A 19,710-nucleotide genomic window follows, 5' to 3' on the forward strand; every position below is an offset into this window, starting at 1 on the left:
CAACAAACAATTCAACACATAGTGGACGACTGGAAATACTAAGTTTCAAAAGCTGAGTGTTTTATTTACACGCGCTTACCTCGAATACTGAAAGGTCTTTCCTTCGGTAAATTTCATTTGCTGGAGGATGAAACCATCCACATTTCTTGGAGTGTCTTAACAAAATGTTTTTACTTTTCATATATTTAAGACAGAACTCACACAGGTAAAGCTTTGGTAACCTGTTAAAATTTTAAAATCAAAGAATCTTTCAGATTGATTATACTATTAAGGGGGAAATATTAAATACTGTTCAATGGTCTCTAAATCATATCAAGGTTGTATAATAGCATTTCAAAAAAGTAGTTAAAAAAAGCAAAAAAAAAAAAACACAAGCCTATAGTAGAGAGAACTGACAAACCTTACATTACTTTTCAACATAATATTTGTTGCCTTATTCTATGAATAAATCATGTCTTTTCTTAGAAATGCCCTGAAGAAAGAAAGGTTTTCAGAACAGGAACCACTGTTCTAAAAACCAACTATAGAATAGCATCCTGTCATGTAACCATGTATATTTTTCAAATTTCATTTAATGTCATAGCTCCAATAGTATATGTGGTCAGTGGTATAATTAAAAGAATCATTTACTCAGAAGTAAATTCATTATTTTAAAAAATAATCTGCATACTTTTATGGCAGAAGAGCCGAGAATATAATTGTTTTCTCTTGTACTTATGGGTCAGATGACTTTAAAGTTAGTATCATGGTTACATATGGTCTAAAGCACTAAATGTAAGAAAGTCCAAGGATCTGGTTTGTTTCTACCAATTCCACTTTTGAGTAACACTAGACAAATAGCTTCCTCTTCCCTGCTGCCTTTTTCTCCACCTTATTTTATTGTACCCTATCACACTTAAATGGGTGCTGCTAGCATTTACATAACAAATGCTCACAGCATTTTCAAGGTCTTTGGGGTATAAGAATTGGGGAGATTAGGGTAGGGCAGGGTTGGGTGGAAGGGGCTAAGGTGGGGGGGAGTAGTAGGGGACATCTCTAATACTGTCAACAATAAAAAATAAACTGCCTAGCCAGCAAGGCTCAGTGTTGTCAAACTAAGAACCAAGAGGTCATGGTTTGGGGCATATGCCCGGGTTGTGAGCTCGATCCCCAGTGGGGGGCATACAGGAGGCAGTTAGTCAATGATTCTCTATCATCGTCCTCCTCTCTCTCTCTCTCTCTCTCTCTCTCTCTCTCTCTCTCTCTCTCTCTCTCCTTTTCTCCCTGAAATTAAATAAAATAAACACACACACACACACACACACACACAAAACAACAACAACAACAAAACAACAACACACCCAAATTCATTCATTCATTAAAAAAATAAATTAATAAAAAAAAAGAAAGGTGAGAAATATTTTGAGGAGAGTTAGATACAGACTCAGATAATAGTAATTTCAAATCTTGGACTTATATGCAAATTTTATTCAAAGTTCTCAGAACACATGACTTATGATTACCATACAAATTAAAGCTCATTGGTGTTTTTAAAAAATTGTTTAAGAACAAAGAGCCAACTTGATATAACCTGGGAAGAGAAACCAAGACTCCTGACAGTTTGCTACTCAACTTCTAGAACCCTCCCCATCCTCTCCAATTACATGACTGGCCAGACACCCACATGGTAGAGAAAAGGACAATGTTGATTGTAGACGATAAGCCAGTGTGTGATTAACCAGACACTTTGCAGGCTAAAAAGGTTGAGAAGATACTAATAAAGCGTACCCTGATACACCTGAAGGAAGATATCTGCCCACAAGATACCCATTTTAAAATGTATTAGTTCAAGACAATCTCAGTTAATCTTAATTCAAGACAAATGAAATCTCAAGTACTATTATTTTCTCTTCACTTTTAACAAGTTAGTCACAATTAACCAAAGAGAAAAAGCATGATCTAGAAGCTAAAAGGCAAAATTTATGATGCCTGTGTAACTAAGGAGTGTTAGGGGCTTAAATAGGACATTAAGTACTATAAAAAAATACTGGCCAAAGGAATAGTTTTGGAAGCACTTAAAATCTATCATCAAAATGTATGTCCTGAAAATAATATATTCCTGCTTTAGAATCAAGATTTTTTTTCTCCCTCACACATATGACATTAAAGTTATATACCTGCAGGCTTATTCCATTACCTTGCATATTCCTGTGGGTAAGGTGAAGAGTACCAGGTCTGGATTTCATATTTCCCAAATTCTATTACAGAAGGGTACCGGCCACAGTCTTCCACTCCACTCTCACACTCTATTTTCTGTCAGAGAGAAAGAAAAGAAAATATTAGTATTAGAAAGGGATTTCTTCACTTACATCTTGGCTCTTTCACTGGTGGATATGAAAACCTATCAAGACCAGAACCCTAATCTTAATTGTGAATTTTCATGTTGTTGAAAAAAACATTATAGGCCTTGAAATAATAATCAACTTTGTATAAGGTTTATATATAAACAAACTAATACTTTAAAAAAAGTACCACCAAGATAGGATGCACATGATGTAAATACAAATGTTTATTGAACTGAATTCAATGATCTGTTGCAATGTATTGAAACTGAAGAAATTAAAAGATGATGAGGCTATATTCTTCAGTCCCCATTCTTCCACAAGGTAATATTTATCCCAATTATAATTAAGTAATCAATGGTGAAGTATCCTCCTACTCCCCTTACTCCTGTGCAGTAGACTACACAAGGTTAAGAGCATCGTCTGCCAGATTCACTGTGACATTCTCAGTGTCCAGCACAGTGCCTGGCACAGACAAGAAATGTTCTTAAAAGAAAAAGCCAGTGTTAGCACGTTGGATAGAAAGGTCTTTAGACTTAACAGTATCTTTCGGACAATGCCTGCTTTCATTCCATTTATCTATGAATGCCAGAAATAGGCTAAAGAAATTGTAATATTTAAGGACTAGAAATTTCAAAGATTGGGGGAAATTTTGACATTTATCTTAGCCAAAGGAAAAACAACACAAAGCATACTGCTGGGGCAGAATGATGAATGGAAATATCCAACAGCCCCTGAAGTAGAAACCACCAAAGTATTTAGCTCAAATGACTGCTACTGAAAATCAAGTTTAAGAGCCTATACATGGCCTCCTTCCCCTTAAAAAGGAAGTGAGGTGGGGCAGGGAGCTTATCCGTGAGTATTGTGCCAATGGAATGTGGTCTACTGACATAAAAAAGTCACAATCCAGACAGAATTTGTCTTTGAGAAGTCCAATAGCCTTACCTTCCAATGTTTTGGTGACAATAAGCTAAGTAGAGTTAACATTTTAAGTGGAATCATATAAAAAAAATTCCTGGACAATGAAAAGAAAAGTGACTATGACTGATCATACAACTCAATATTGCCTTTATCCATGCCAAAGAGTTAAGGTGGGAGACATTTTTCATATGGCTGGCCATCTGTGTTGGCAGCAGCATTGGTAAACTTAAAAGCAATGTTCTTCCTTTTTTGTTAATGATTTAAAATTGCTATCTTCTATATTTGAGGAGAAAAACAAATAGAATTCTATTCCTTCACAACTAGGTGTTTTCAAAATAGGACTCAGCCACTGCTACTCTGGTCTATTCTGTGAGACCAGCTGAGCATTGCTAACCTTTAAGAGTGGAATACCTCCACAACGTCATTGCTTCTGAATGGACAGGCAACAAAAACAATCATGGTCACAGTTAAAAGAACCACAGAGGACTTTGAGGAGGAGATTCTATAAAATCAAAGCTGCATTTCATAACAATCATAAAGTAAGAAGTCACATATCGCCCGGCGATAACGGTAGCCGGGCCTTACCTCCCAAGAGAGCTCCTGGGCCTGCTTAAACACATCCACGTCCTCTTCGGTGACAGTTTCCTTGTTTCCAATCACACTTATATCTGTACTTTCTTGTTTGATGCTTATTTTGATTTCAGTATCTGTCATTTAAAACCAGCAGAAAGTGTCTTCACCGACTGGAATCACTAGTGACCACCGTATATTACCAAAACGGTACCAAATTAGCATAGTGGGCAAATAGGGATTTTCGGTAAAGCTTTATAAACGTTTACAGCTAAGCACTGCTCAAAGATCCGGCAGTACCCTTTCCCTGCTGTACCCCAGTTTTTATTTGAATAATCACTGTCATAGCTTCAATACGTAAATGAGGGAAAGTCAGAGCAACACAAAACATAATCACATTTTCCAACCAAGATTAGAAGTCTAGTTAGAGAAGTCCCATTACCACTTTTGAGACAGCAAAAATCTACCACTTTGTCCAAATGACACATTTTTTTTTTTTTTTGGCTTTTTGTTTTATAAAGGGTAGCACATGGAACGGGCCAAATTTGTCCAATGAAATTCTGAAATCGGTTTTCTCCCTAAGGTGAATACACACACAGACACACTCACACCCAAAAGCACAGCTCACAGAACCACAGGTCAGTTGGTTGAGAAGGAAGCAGGATGAACTCGGTCATGAGAAAGCAATGGAGTGGAGGGGGGCGGGGAGCCGAAAACCCCATTGAAGGCGCTGACAGCGTGCGGCCGAACAGCACTGTGGCTGCAGAGGCCGCGCGGGAAAGGACATGGCGGAAGCGTGACAGTGGCTACTCATGCGGGACTACACAGCCATAAGCAACGCTATGAAGGCATCTGGGGGGGTCCTAGTGTCACTACGAATGGAAATAAATAATAAAAGGTGGGAGAGTATTAGTTGGAAAAAAAACACAACATTTTGGAGGTTTAGTCAGCATTAGAAAAAAAGGTCAGAGTTTCACTGTTTCTGTATGAAAGTGAAGTGAGAACAAGAGAAAATAGCTGAGGCCTATGTGACAAATAGGAGTTGATTGGTTGATTTTTGGGGGGTTGGGGGGGAGAAAGGGGCGGGACGCAGGTTTGGTTGGAGCTTTGACCTTTTGCTTACCATCATCCTGATCAGGTTTAATCCTTCCGTCTGTCAAGCTCCCCTTCCCTGGTGAGGGGGTCCCCATCTGAGGGGTCACTTTATATTTTAACCTGCCTAGCATCCTGTGCTTTTTAAGGAAAGTTGTTCGCTTGAAGTGAGCAATTGCTTTAAAAATACGTCCTCTAGCCATCCCCCAGCTAGAGGAGGAGGAGTGAGCCATAAACCTACTTCTAATATCTCTTTTTCCAAAGAAATGGGCTTTAGACTTTGCTGTGGAAGAGAATTCAGTTTTACGACGCATGCGCTGGGGCGGTGCATAACTTGGGTGTCCCTTCTTTCGAGACTGTCCCTGAGTGGTATAGATATGAGAGAGTCCATCAAAGAGTGCCTTCAGCTGGCTGTTACTAGTGAGACTGCTCAGGGAGGGCACACTGGACTGGCTGGAAGAGCTCTGGGGAGAGGTAGAAGAGGTGGACGTGCTGGACTTTTGTGAACTGGGGCTCTGACCAGAGATGGGGGCTCGGGGTGGAAGTGAAGAAGGTGGAGGTTTTAGCTTTTGTGTGGTACCTGTAGCCAACACATGAGAAGTGCATGACTGTTTCTGAGAGACCTTTTTCCTTGGACGATAGTGCTTTGAAAAGTCTATTATTTCACCTCGTGATCTGCGACCATCAGGTGATGGTGTAAAAAACTTAGTAAGGCCATCAATGAGCCCTTTGGTTTTCTTGTTAACTTTAAGTGTAGAGGCAGAAATGTAGGTGGAGGTGGTGGTGATTTTGGTGGTGGCACCAGGCCGAGTGGGGTCTGTGACAGCCAATCTGCTGCTTGAGTCCTTCCCAGATGCAGCATGACCAGATGAAGGTGTGGTACAGACTTTAGTCTTTTGACCCCTACCAGGTGACCCCCTTCCTGTGAATGCATTCATGGATCCTTCATCACTGGTTACAGACCTAGGCAAAAATTTAGAGAATAGTATCAGCATTTAATAATAGAATGATAAAGGTATCTAAAACAAATTTATAGCAACTAGTTGCACTTCATGTGCTTAAACTTCAGAAGCTGCATTGCAACCCTAAGGACTGTTTGGATGTGTGTGCCTTCACCTAGATGTCTCTCTGTTGAAAGTCAGTAGCAACCACACCTGTGTGTCACGATTCTCTGAGGGCCCATCCAACAGGTGCCGGAAGAATCCACATGCACCCAAGGGCAATCAATAGAAGTAAGAAAACCCAATGCTTTCATTATAATTAAACTAAAATGTTACTCTTGTGTTGCCACCAAGTAATTATGATTTCCTGATATGTCTTTTCAAAAATATTAAAGGAAGTAAGTCATAGTATCGAGAAGCAAAAGAATAAGCTTATCTAATTTCTAGTTAGAAGCAATTTTAACTCAAATGGAAAATTTATATAAATAGAATTTGGGTTATGTCTATAAATTAGTAGGTTTTTGTTTGACTTTTTGTTTGTTTTTTAAAGCAAACACTCAGAGATACCCTTGTCCTCTCAGCCGTTTATGCTGAGGATGACAAGATAACCAATAATACTCTCTAAGTAAAGGAGACAATTAATTACAGCATAAAATATTGCTGAAAAAATGACAACAGTAGCAAAAAACCGAAGAAATGATTAAAGAAAAGCTACAGCGGGTCAGACATGACATGGAAAGTCTGGTGAAGCAGCAGCACATTTACCATGGCCATTATCAGACACGTGGCATCAGAATCTCTGTACACGGTTCTGACTGCTATGGCAGTTCATTTGGTGGTTTTGCCTGTACAGCCGTGTGGTCAACAGAGACTGGAGGTCACTACGTAACACAGCTGCACACAGGAAGGGCAGCTGCCTACCTTCACCTCAGGTCAGGGCTTGGAAAGCTACCCATTTTACAGCAGAATCTCGTACAATGGAAACATTTGCATGTGAATTATGGCTGCGCTGGGGCCCAAGAATGCACTTTAAAAATTATCAATTTAGCTGAAGGATAATAATGAAGAAATGGAAGCCTGAAAATGGTATGATATAGAATTACAAAAATAGTTTAAGTAATCACAAGTAGAAGACCACATTTGGGGGGTAATTTTGTACATGGAGACATGATGAACCATTTCAGCAGTCAGCAGAAGGGGAGCTGGTGCAGACCAACGGGGCAGCCGCGAGCTCACCGAGGGCGGCTCACCCACCCCCGCTGGTGCCTGGCGCCACCTATTTGGCCAAATCTGTTTAAGGCTGGAGATCTCCAGTGTCACGGTGAGGGCTACCAATAAACAACTCATCCAGGCTCAACGTTTCGCATTAGAACGTGCATTTGGACTGTATCTGGAATCGATTGCCCAGAAAGGATAATATGCTTATAAAGCATGTACAAAGGAAAACTCCCTAGACTGTCTTAAAAATTCCTAAGCTCAAAGGACAATTTTGGACAAACAAAAAGTTAGGATTGGTGCCAGATGCAATTTTCAGCTGCGTCCTTTGTTTAGAAAGTTTATATCCTCATTTGGTTTTTTTAATTGGACCCTGAGGATACAGTCCCGTTTCAAGAACAATGCTTACACAGGATGAATGCAAAAACATATAATTTCTACTTCAACTGATGCTAATATGAAAGATTTTATTTTTATTTTTATGTTTGCCTCCAGAAATTAACAAAAATTCCATTTAAAAATGTCAACCAGTTAAAGGGTTTTCATAAAGAGTCACAGAAAACTCTAGAAAAAGATCACACACATCCTATTTCTCCTTTGAGGGATGGACACAGGTGCAGGACACTTTTTCTGAAAGCAAAAGTGAATTGCTTCAGATAAAACTAGGCAAAAAGAGCAACCAAGTCAGACACTTGGTGTTTGTTCAGGGTGTGTGGAGAGAGCATTTACTCATTTTTTATATCACAGTGACCCTTTCAGAAACTGGACAATGGTCCTATTAATAGAACTGCTTCAGATATGCAGTTCTATTAATGAAAGTCTGCTGATTTCATTTCTAAACACCTTACTTAATACTCATAGTCAAATCCCTACTCTATACAGGTTTTAAAAACTACATGCATTTCACTTCTTATCTTTTCTCTACTTTTCCAAGTAACTCCTGCAAATGTTCTACTGAGCTTTAATGCAACCTTGTGGCAAAGGTAGCAGAAATGGGTTTATCATAGTAGAGCTGGAGGCCACGGCGAATTGCTACTCTGTATGTACTATGGGCCTGCACACATATGCACATACCAAATAGTCCTGTTTAACTCTTTGGAGGCAAACATGAAGATAGTCACTTCACTTGCAGGTTTCTCAGGTGGCCATATCTCATAAAGATGTTACAATACTAAATTAGCACCAGAAAAAAATAAGTATTTTTCTAAAATGTTATCTGGAGCGACAAAATAGATTCACTAGAGACAAATCCCTCTCGTTTTAAAATTCCCACATAACTATTGTATAATTAAGGTCTTCTAATGCTCAGCCAGTAACAAAGTAGGCCGAATGACTGTTTCCTGTGCTGACATTCTGCTTCCATCCTGCTGCTTGAAAAATGTCACTTAGCATCACAGATTCTGCCAACAGAAGACCCCAAAATGCCAACTGTAATTAAAAACGTTATTTTCAAAAAATTTCCACAGCTTATATAAAAGGAGAAATAGTCCCCGTCCCTTGAGTTTGTAAAAATGATGGCAAAAAGTTAATGGAACCTATGGGGGTTATAATCACCTATATTTTAAAGCACAACATAAAAGATTTCTTGTTTGATAAGATCTCAACCTACAACAATCGTTGCTTTAATTTATTTTTCGGTCGTCCAATGGGTTTTGCATATCGACGTTTTATTTGTGCAGCTTTCTCATGAAGTAGTTTTCTTCCCTTTTTCTTTGGTCTGCAGACTTGGCAAATCCACATCCCTGAATTAATACATATATGAGAAAAATATTTTAATGTTTCATTTTAGGAGAGACACCAAAGATAAACTGCGCTGTAAGGAGGCCTGCGCGCAGAACGTGACTCCGAAAGGTGGCTCATTCCATTCCTCCCAGAAGCCACTGTTAAAGGTCAATTTCCCCGTCAAAGTGGTGAGAGCAGAGGGCAGCCCCGTCTCAGAGCCTCTCCAGAAGGCTTTCCAATATGTCACCATGCCTCCCTCATCCACATAAACACACGAGACAACCTGAGCCTGTCAGATACTATATGTCTTTTGATTTGAGGAAGACATTTTAAGACAATCAGTTTTTGGAACATCTGGACAAAAATATTTATTTTATCATTTCTTTCTGGAAATTTTCCACACTAAAAAAACTAGCAGTATAAAATATAATTTTTAAATTAAAACTTAAAATGTTTAAGCATTATGGAGCTACAATTATTAAAACTATTCACCTGGCATAGGGAACTAGGTCAAGGATAAGAATTGAAAAGCCATAATACTGAAAGCTAGAGAAAAGTTTAGCATATCCAACACGTTTTATTTCAAATCAGTGGCAAATTATCAGATAAAAGGACTCAATACGTGGTAATGGAACAAACAGCTATCTATCTAGGTAGGAAAAAAATTTCCTATCCTTTACAAAAATATATTCTAGGCAGGTAAATATTACAATATGACAAAATGAAATATTAAAAGCACCAGGAAAAATCTGTGGATATTTGTATAATCTAAGCATTACTGACATTTAAGACTGAAGCCATAAAAGACTCATGGATTTAACTGCATAAAAATATGAGCTTCTGCAAATCAGGAAGAAAAAAAAAAGGTAAAAACCCCAATAGAAACTGATTAATGGACAAAACAGGCACTTTACAAAGATTATATACAAACAGCCAATAATCGAGCACACAAAAAATGTCTGATCTAACTACTTAAAGAAAACAATTATCAGACATCTTTTTTTCTTTTATCAAATTGGTAAAAATTTAAAATAAGGACACTGCATTTCATTGGCTGGCTAAAAGATGCATCTGATTTCAAAGACGTTAAAATGTTTGTTTGTTTTTTAAAGTGTGCCTCAGATCAATGTCATAAAGCAATGGTGAGTGCTGGTTATCATACAGGGAAGCAGGTATTCTCAGACATTGGTGGTTGGTCTGAAAACCGATACAACCTTTCATGTATATAGCCTTTGATCCAGCAATTCCTCCCCTAGGAATTTATCTTAAGGCAATAATTGTGGATGGAAAAAATTGGAAACATTTGTAATGTCCTCCATAGGGGACTGATTAAATAAGTTATGGGTTTTCTTATACAAGGGGTTGCAAAATCAAGTATGTTCAGGAACCACCCAGGTATAATATATGTGACTAAAGCAAGATGGAATGTAACACAGGGAATAGTCAGACTGGGGTAAATTGGAGCATGCATACTCTACCTAAAGAACTCAAATTAAAAATTTTTTTTTTAAATATTGTAGCAGTTCTTCTGTAATGCATTTAGAGAAGTTGTAAATATTTATACAGATTTATATATAGCCAACAAAGCGTATCTGTGGCCTACAATCACCAGGTCTGTAGCCTCAGCTATATTATGGAGTTCTACAAACTTGTTAAAAACTATGTTAGGAGAACATTTAATGATGTGGGAATGCTAGGATCTATTGTTAAGGTGGGAAAACACAAAGTTACAAATCATATATAGAATGTTCCATTTCTTTTTAAAAGGTATGTGGGGCAAGAAGGAATTTCTAATTGATATCTTTTTATCAACCTGTGTTTTCTAAATCTTTCACAATGAAAATGTACAAATTTTGTAATAAGGCAAAGTTATTTTAATGTTTAACATATAAAAATGAGAAAAAAGATACTAAGCGAGGCTTTACTTATACAATAAATAGAGATGGAAAACCTTACCCCATATAAAAGTTCAGATGCTCCTGTTCAAAATTATCAACTAATGGCCAAGAAAATGGTGATGGCTCCTGTTGCAGGATCTTTGAGTCATCATTATCACCATCATCTCAAAAATAGGTAATTTCTTGCCTCTGAATATTGTACTGAATAATAGGGAGAGTGTTTGAAACTTGTGACCTACCTAATCTAAAATTATTCTAGTAAAGGAAGAGCTTCAGGAGAGGAATAGTCTTCTTATCCCTGTATCTGAATTAGAGTCTTTATTATACACATTAGCCTCAAACTAAATGCTGTTATGCTCCTCTGGTCGTAATCTGTGCCAAACCCCTAAGTACAGGAAGATGGGAGATGAAAAAATGCTTAAGGAACCTGTAAACCTCTGAGCTGTCAGACAGCAGGACAAGGCTAATGAGCATGTAATAAAACACATCTTAAATATGGTTTAAAAACTCACCTTTTGGCATTCTGGAAAGTGGGGGGTCACAGCACTCCATATGGAATCCTCTATCACAGGAGTCACAAAAAAGCATATTATCCTGCAATGTAACATATTAGAGACTAATTGAGACTGAAAACAACTGTAAAAGGCCACAAATTCTTATGTTATCCAATTAACAGTCATAAAATATAATAAAGGAGCTTCGTGATCAATGCTGAAGCCTGACATCTGTTTATTTAAAGGAATATAGCAACAGTCTACAGAAAATAAGAACCCAAACACTGAAAACTGACATGTTTCCTGGAGACGGAGCTTGGAGAGCAGTACTTACTGCATTTTTGCCTTGGATTCTACACGCACTGCACGTCTTGCATTCGATGCACTGCCACCTTAAGGCCTTTACATTTGTTGTTAGTTCGGGACAAAATTTCAAACAGGATGGGTGTCCTATAAGAATAAAAAGTAAATTGCTTTATGGGAATGGTGCCTGAGATGTTTTTAAACTCCCATTCCCTGATATTTAATATAGTGATGATGCCAACTAAAGCTCCCTAAGAACCTGAAAATACAAAAATGTCAAAGAATCCAAATTATACTTTGTTTTTCTGCTTTTTACCCCTGTATGTAACCGTGTGACTGTACAAACACTTTCCCTAAGAGAAACTGGATATTTTATACCAATTCTTGTATCTGCCTAGGGATCGAACCTGCAACCTTAGCATAGTGGGACAATGCTCTAACCAACTGAGCTATCCAAGCAGGGCAGCATTTTAATATTTTTTATTTAATATTAAGTGGAGGCAACCAACTAATGTGTCTCTCATAATCATAATCATGGAGAACTTGAAGATGACAGATGCTTAGATGATTCCTGTGCCTTCTGGTGAGCCTCCTGTCCTCATAAACCATCATTTACCTAGCTTTCTCTGGTTTGCCCAACTGTGAGGGCAGTGCCAAAGTTCACACAATTCCCACTCTATGTGTGTAATGAAATCATAAAACATAAAGCAACAAGTAGCTAAACAAAAAACTGGGGCTACTTAACTAATACAACTATAAATGCCTCCTTCCCCTCCCCCCCAAAAATACATTAGTATACAAAGAATATCCCATTGCTGGAATATAAAAAAAGATAACTAGCCATCTTGACACCGAGTCTCTGAATTTAAATTCTAGAAGTAGGAAGAGAAATAGTAAATTTGAGAATTAGAATGTTGGACGATCAAGGTCAAATGGAATTCACCAAGAAGCATACCCTCAGCAGGTTTCCCCATTTTCCTGAGTGTTCAGCTTTTTCCCCACACTGTTTGGGGCACACTTTCTATCTGGCAGCTCTCACTTCGCCGGAAAACCTGAGACCCCGAGGGGCCACGCCGCTCAAGGAAGCCAGCCGGGCTGCGCTCAACAATGCTCAACAATGCATACTGGATTCTGCCACAAGCTTTGGGGAGTGGGCGCCCACATTCTGGAGGAGGCAATTCCGTTTATAATCTGATGGTCTTTATGCATACAAACCTGAGATCTCCAAGCTTGACTTAATTTTTCTAAATCTGGTCTTAAAATAGTAAGAACATTAGTAAGGCCCATGTGAAAGAATTTATAACCAAGCTGCAAGAGAAACCTGAGGGGTAATAAAAAAAAAAAAAAAAAAAAAAAAAAAAAAAGAGCAGATTCTGCAATTTCCAAACTGTTTTATAATTTCCTGACTTTGGCAGGCTCATTGTTTAAATATGTATTTTGGGTCGCGGCCAAAAAGGTCCTCCTCCCTAAAGCTTAACAGGTGCTTCGTAAAATTCCACCCACCAGGAGATTTGGCTTTTTGAAGTAAAAACATTCAAAATCAATCATCAATACTGTTAATAAAAGCACACTATTCCTGAGCATTTTTTTTTAAATCTAAACATCTGTATTTAAGATGTTGAGCAAATAAAATGTTGTCATAGGAGAATGACCTCAGGCAGGAGAAACACCCGGGCAGATGCATTTAACCTCTGACACCATTCTTTTCCAAGGGCTTTTCTCATTCAAATAAACGTGGGGGAAAGTTTAAATATATAAAAATGATATCCATCACCACTTTCTGCAGGAACAGCAAACAAAGACAGCTTGCTTGTCGACTTTAAGAAGTATATTCTGAAGGGGGAGGGAGAGGTCTACTTTGATCAAGGTTCCCCCGCCCCCTTATAGAGTGGGGGTAAAAACTCAGGTTTTAAAGAACGGCAATTTAAATTCCACCCTTAAAATGGGTCCCATCAGTTTAAAAGTATACCTTTACTTCTCTTCTCCCCGTCCCCTTTTTTTTTATTACTTCCTGTAAGTCATACATCACTAGCACATATGACCTCAATTTCATGCACAAAATTTTTTCAACATTAAAATCCGCTTTTGTTCTTTGTAGCTTAATATTCAGCCACTAAGGTAATTCACATCATTTTACAGCTTACTATTCTCACAGATATCCTATGAAAAATGTTTTTTAATAATTATATATTTTGAAAATTAATGGATTTCAGCTACTTTCAATCAAGAGTACAGAATATCCTTCCTTTTATTACTTTCACTCACTTGAAGCAATATTTCTCAACTACTACCATTTAAGCTACTCAAATTCTAAAATCTTCAGCCTATCTCTCCCTTAGGCAGCAATCTAACTTTTATTTAGCTCAAGAGAACTGGCCATAGATCCCTGCCGGCTCTAAATTTCTATGATTCTGGAAAAGAATGTTGAGGGACAAAGAAATATTTCCACTTTATTTTCTCGTGGCCAACTTTAAAATAACACAAAAGACTGTAATTGAGTCCTGGTACACTAATACACAATCTATAGTAATTAGATAAAAGATAGCAATGTAATTCCCTACCTCCCATATAGCCATTCCTCTCAACCATTTCCTCTAAAATTCAGGCTCTCTCTGCTGACACAACTCATGGTGGTTTGTCTTTCTGGAATTTGGTTTGCTTCTGTGGCTTGCAATTTATCAGGTTTGAGATCGTAATATACGTTCATTCACTCAACATTCTTATTACAAACACATATTAAGCACTGGTAGCTTATAATAGTTTTATCTAGCAAAACCAAAGGAGTAAGTACCAAAGAGACCACAAACCAGAAGAAATGACTTTTGGAGGAAGTGCTGTGGCAGAAAAACACATGGTCTCTATAGTAGACAGAATAATGGCCTCCAATAATGTCCACACCATAATCCCTGTAACTTGTGTCTACATGGCCTGGCCTGGCAAGAGGGAATCTGCACAGGAGACTATGGGTCCAGGACTAGAGATAGGGAGATTATCCTGGATTATCTGGGAAGGCAAAAATCTAATCATGAGTACTTAACAGCAGAGGATCTTTTCCAGCTGGGTTAATAAGATGAGATGAAAGAAGGAGGAGGAGAGGTTCAAAGTGCGAGAAGGACTCCACCAAACTCTGACAGCTTTGAAGATGGAAGGAGGATGGGGGCACAAGACAAGAAATATAGGTGGCCTTTAGAAGCAGGGAATGCCATTTATCTACTAGAAAAAAAGGGGGGGGGAGGGTGTGTGGGGGGGAATTAGGGATGATCTCAGTCCTACAAACACAAGGAACTGAATCCTGTCAACAACTCTGTGGGAATTTGGTATAGCAGAAATAGAAAACTAATATAAACTCAGATGCTAGGTCCCTTGGACTGGCGACTTGAGGCAGTGAGGAAAAGAACAGATATTTCTGATCATATAGTTTATCAGGAAAGATAGACAAGCATTAAACAAGAATTAGGGTTAACACGTGACAATGAGGTGGCTCAGAGACATGAAAGAATTGAGCAAGAGGCCAGACAAAGGCCTTCCTAAAGAAGAGACCCAAAGGATGAGTGAGATTAGATGGGACCTCGGGAGGGGCAGGTGGGAGAAGCTAGCATGTGCAGAAGGAGAGGAGAACATGATACATTCAAAGGAAGGAGGAGGTGCACATAACATGAAAGTGACAGTGAGGTTAGAATATAGTTAAGAGCCCAATCCAGGAGAGATTTTTGGGCTATTTTTAAATTTTTGGATTTTTTTTTTCTACTGGTCATTGGTAGTTACTGAAAAATTCTATGATTAGATTTACAATTTTAAAAAGTAACTTAGACTGCAGTATAAAAAATGGAGGAGGGGACAGAAGGTCCAGATTAGATGTAATTATTATAATAGCAGATCTGAGTTGGTTTGGTGGGTGTGTGGACACATTGAGGATGTAGGCTATATATTAAGACACAGAATCAATAGAATTTTGGATTCGTTGGTGTGAGAGAACTGCAGGACTCCAAATTCAGGCTGTGGAACTGAAGGAGCAGCCAGCCGGAGGCACGCCATTGCTACCATGGTAGTCCCTGAGGAGAATCAAGATGTTGCATGTTTGCTGACATTTGTTGGTGGTGTTGTGTGTGTTGTTTTTGGGCGGAGGGAGCAGGGCAAAGCTGATAAGATGTTTTGGACATTAACTTTGAGAAGCCTGTGGGGCCTCCAAATGGAAAAGTTCTGGAAGCATTTATATCTAAGGGTCTGGAGCTGAGGAGACACTAGGAAGCAAAGGGGGAAACACGGGGCCAAAGTCAGAAGTCTGGAGAAACATTTAGAGGATGGAGAGAGGCCAAGGAGCTAACAAAAGACATGAAAGGAAGTGGCAGAGAGAGATTGCAGAGAATATATCACAGAAGCCAAAGAAAGAAAACACTTCAAGGAAAAAGGCTCTCAACAGGTCGAACATGGCCGAGAGGAGTATTCAGCATGGTCGGAAACATGTCCGTTAGATTTTGACAGACTGAGAAGTGACCTTTAGATTTTCACTGCAGGAGGCAACAAACCCAGGAGGGATTCCAGGTCTCCTGAGAGGGGGGCTGTATGAGGTGGTTTTCTTACTCTCCCAGCCACGTCACAGCAGCCTTTCTCGGTGTCTAGTTTCAATGAGCTTCCACTTAGATTGATGCTGTAATTTTGAACTGTACACTTATCTTCGATTTGCTAATTTGAAAACACACATGCACACAACTCATCTGTAAGTAAGATTTAAGCACCCAGCAATCTGAGCAGCAGACACAAAATTTCATTTGGTATAATATCTAATACTTATGTGAAGCTAATTAAAGATAATTTGGTCTTAATGAGGCAAAGAGAATATAACAGTGTTCATTTCAAAGTAGGCTGATCCATGAAAGTCAAGTGAAATCACTTTCCAGTCCCAACACTTCCATAGACGTGAAGACAATCTGATGATTCCCACATTCATATCAGTCTTAGAATGATCCTTCAACATTTGTGGAATGTTTTATAGTCACTGATAATGTTCGTATCATTCTCTCACTAACTCCTTACAACAGCCCTGTGGATACAGGGTACAGATGTCACCTTCTGCATTTTACAGATATGGAAAACTGCAGTCGCACAGCTGGTGAGCAGAAGAGAACTGGAACACCACATTTGGGGCTCCTTGCACTACATACGTCACCTCGTGTCTTTTTTGTTTGTTTTCATATTTTTATTGATTTCAGAGAGGAAGGGAGAAGGAGAGAGAGAGATAGAAACTTCAATGATTTGCTGCATCCTGCACACTACAAACTGGGGATCGAGCCCACAATCCAGGAATATTCCCTGACTGGGAATCAAACCGTGACCTCCTGATTCATAGGTTGACACTCAACTACTGAGCTACTCTGGCTGGGCCGCCTCACGTTTTTACTACCTGCAAACCCGAACCATTTTTCCAAAAGAACTTGCAGCAGAAAAAAAACATAGGTGAAGAGAATATTGGCCATTTGTGATACTGCGTCATATTAAATGTAGAAATATTTCTAATTGTCTTGATGATGTAAGCAGAAGGAAACATTTATTACTCATGTCTACGAAATCTAAGCGGAGTTTCAATGTGACATCATACAAATGGTACTTCAGGTAGAGGCGGCTAAGAACCGACAGGCACATGTGGGAAACACATTTCAGAACGATCCTGCATATGGGCTGCCATTTACATTTCCTTTTCCTGGTTTTAAACTGCTCTGGGTATTTTTTTCCACATAAACATCTTACATTAGTGATTCCTTTGAACACTACAAATGGTCTCAATTCAATCCTAGAACCAGTGGACTCCACTGAGAACGAAACAGTGGCCATTTCCATGAGACCAACGAGGCGTACAACCAACCTGAATTCCCGCTCAAGAAGCTGGACTGTGATGGGGGAACTCCCGCCATTATCACAGGGCACTGTGGAGCCATGTCAGGCGGCTTTATTCCTTTCCCCCAATAATAATCAAGGGGTCCAACTGGGCATTATAACTACAAGATCCCGTCCTCCTGAGCTCTCTAAGAAGAGCCATATTTTATTCTGAGCCTTCTATTCAAAGACTAACAAATAACAAAGTCCACTCATCTGATCTACCAGTTGAAGTAAATGCCTACAGTACATCTCCCCGAATTAGAAACAATGGTTCTTTTGACCAACATAGCTGTCTCCAGACTGGCACAATACTCCAGGGAAGATTAAGTGAACCTCAACAGTAGAGCCGGATCCCATTGCAGAGTCCAGAGAAGCACTCTGAGCCATCCTCTGTCCTAAACAAAGGAACATGATGACCCCAGGGCTTGAATTTCTGCCATGACCCATACCTCCACTCCAAAGCCTCTGGCTCTGTCTACTTGAAGGGAGGGGGAAAGACTGGCGCACAAAATGACTCTAGCTTCATAAGCCTTCTCGGCAGTATCCTCCATCCATTCTTCTCCGTGTGTTTAAAAGAGAAAACAAGAGAGTATTTTTGAAAAAAGAAAACATAACACTATACCTACACACCCTGGAAAAGTAAGAAGCATTGGAGGGAAAACAATTTCAGTGACCTCAAAGTATAAAGGAGATCAAAACTCTCCTTTGGCAGGCCTTCAATCTGGGAGAGACGAAGGGAGATTGATTACATCAGAACATCTAAGATCTGCCTGTTTAGAATTACACCTTTATACCCTGTGAAGGAGGCCTTGAAGTTATGATCTAGAAGATAATGATCTTGAATTCCTTATCAACTCAAGTAAGTGTATCACCAGGGGTAAGGAAATGTATGAAGGGAACTTTTCTTCCCACACTTACGTGTGTCTTTAATCTGTCTAGGTGCCCAGACAAATATATACTCATGAAATAAAATAGTGAAGGGTGCTGTTCAAGCATCACCTTAAAAATCGCAAAGGGTACACCCTAGACAAGTGAACACCTCTGAATTGATCAGGCAGCGAAACAAAAGAATAATTCATTCAGAGTGAGCCTCATGAGAAACCCAAAAGATAACTAAAGAGTCAGAACCGATGAGTGAGGCACTACCTCATCAGGATAAAACAGAGAGATTGCAGGGCTGAAATTTATTAAACCGAACACACAGATAATGTTTCCCTGCCCTTTGTCACTCTCCATGATAACATGGGCAGTTAAGAGGATTTAATGAATCGGTAGGGCCCATCAAAAAGACTGTCAGAACGCATTTTTCAAGCAGAGTTTGAAATGTCTTATTTCCAAGGCTCCCCCTCCAAGTGAGGTCCTGAAGCTGCTGAATCACATGGAGCCCATCAAGTTCAACCTTCCGAAGGGGAAGAAGCATCAGTACACAACACTGTCATGCCTCAGTGTGAAGCATTCCCTCCATCCAAGCATCGAGCAGCTGCCAAAAGCGGTGATGAGATTTTAAATTACTTGCAGCAATTAAGGGCAATATTAAATATGCCGAATTATAACAATGGCTGGCATTTATATATAGCACACTGGCCAGAGTTGTTGTAGGCCCTCTGCTAGGCTGTTTACTTATGTGTACTTTCCTTTAATTCCCACAAAACCCAAGAGGTAGGTGGTAATGTTGCCAGATTTCTAATGAGGAAAAGGAGGCTCAGAATGGTTGAGGAATTACCTCAATGAAGAGGAGCTAGGCTATTGCTGGCTCTCCAGTTTGCTCTTAACCACTATATGAACTGACTTCCTAAAAGAAAATATGCTATGGTGTTTGGCAGGTTTGTTTTTTTTAAAGATAACTATAACTACAGAAATAAGTAGTTGGTTATGAATTTTAAAATATCACTTTGGGGGGAGTTTCAGTAAGCTGGAAGAAAATTTAAAGACTAACACAAGAATTAATTTTAAAAATCCAATAAATGCCACTCAACCTGTTGATATGTATGTACGTGTGTTTAAGTATGTGTATGTGTGAATACAAAACATATAACCATATACACATCTCCGTTAGACAACTGTCACCAGCTGAAGAAGGAAGACTGGCTCTTAATATAAAACAAATTATTTTAATGTAAACAGTTAGACTTTTAGTTTTTATTATAAAACTAGAGATGTGGTCTTCAAATGTTGAGAAAAAGGCAGACGTGAGAGTCACCTTGAAAGCATATGGAGATCCTGCCATTTGCCAGCGGTCCAGTGTCCCTGCCCAGCATTCCTTGATTTCAACATCACCTTCTACAAAGACCTTTCTTTTCCTACCTAATTCTAGGCAATTTTAATTCCTTTCATGTCTGATTTCTTGATTCTATCATTG

At 39.0% G+C, this 19,710-nt stretch overlaps 1 protein-coding gene across 11 annotated transcripts in view; it reads right to left on the reverse strand.

The window, feature by feature from the left end:
- Positions 1–19,710, reverse strand: part of KAT6B (lysine acetyltransferase 6B) — a 173,464-nt gene that overhangs the window by 44,358 nt on the left and 109,396 nt on the right. For 5 of the 11 annotated variants that reach the window (XM_036438172.2, XM_045581701.1, XM_045581702.1 and 2 more), the window contains 7 exons: positions 11,509–11,624; positions 11,193–11,274; positions 8,670–8,802; positions 4,936–5,867; positions 3,828–3,949; positions 2,177–2,292; positions 80–221 (listed from right to left, as the gene is read on the reverse strand). In XM_036438172.2, the coding sequence (XP_036294065.1) occupies positions 80–221; positions 2,177–2,292; positions 3,828–3,949; positions 4,936–5,867; positions 8,670–8,802; positions 11,193–11,274; positions 11,509–11,624 (1,643 nt within the window). The remainder of the gene's footprint in view (positions 1–79; positions 222–2,176; positions 2,293–3,827; positions 3,950–4,935; positions 5,868–8,669; positions 8,803–11,192; positions 11,275–11,508; positions 11,625–19,710) is intronic. The other 6 variants (XM_036438178.2, XM_036438180.2, XM_036438179.2 and 3 more) reach the window with 2 other exon arrangements.

Source organism: Pipistrellus kuhlii, unplaced genomic scaffold (genome assembly GCF_014108245.1).
Source record: "Pipistrellus kuhlii isolate mPipKuh1 unplaced genomic scaffold, mPipKuh1.p scaffold_m20_p_15, whole genome shotgun sequence".
Classification (NCBI taxonomy): Eukaryota; Metazoa; Chordata; class Mammalia; order Chiroptera; family Vespertilionidae; genus Pipistrellus; species Pipistrellus kuhlii.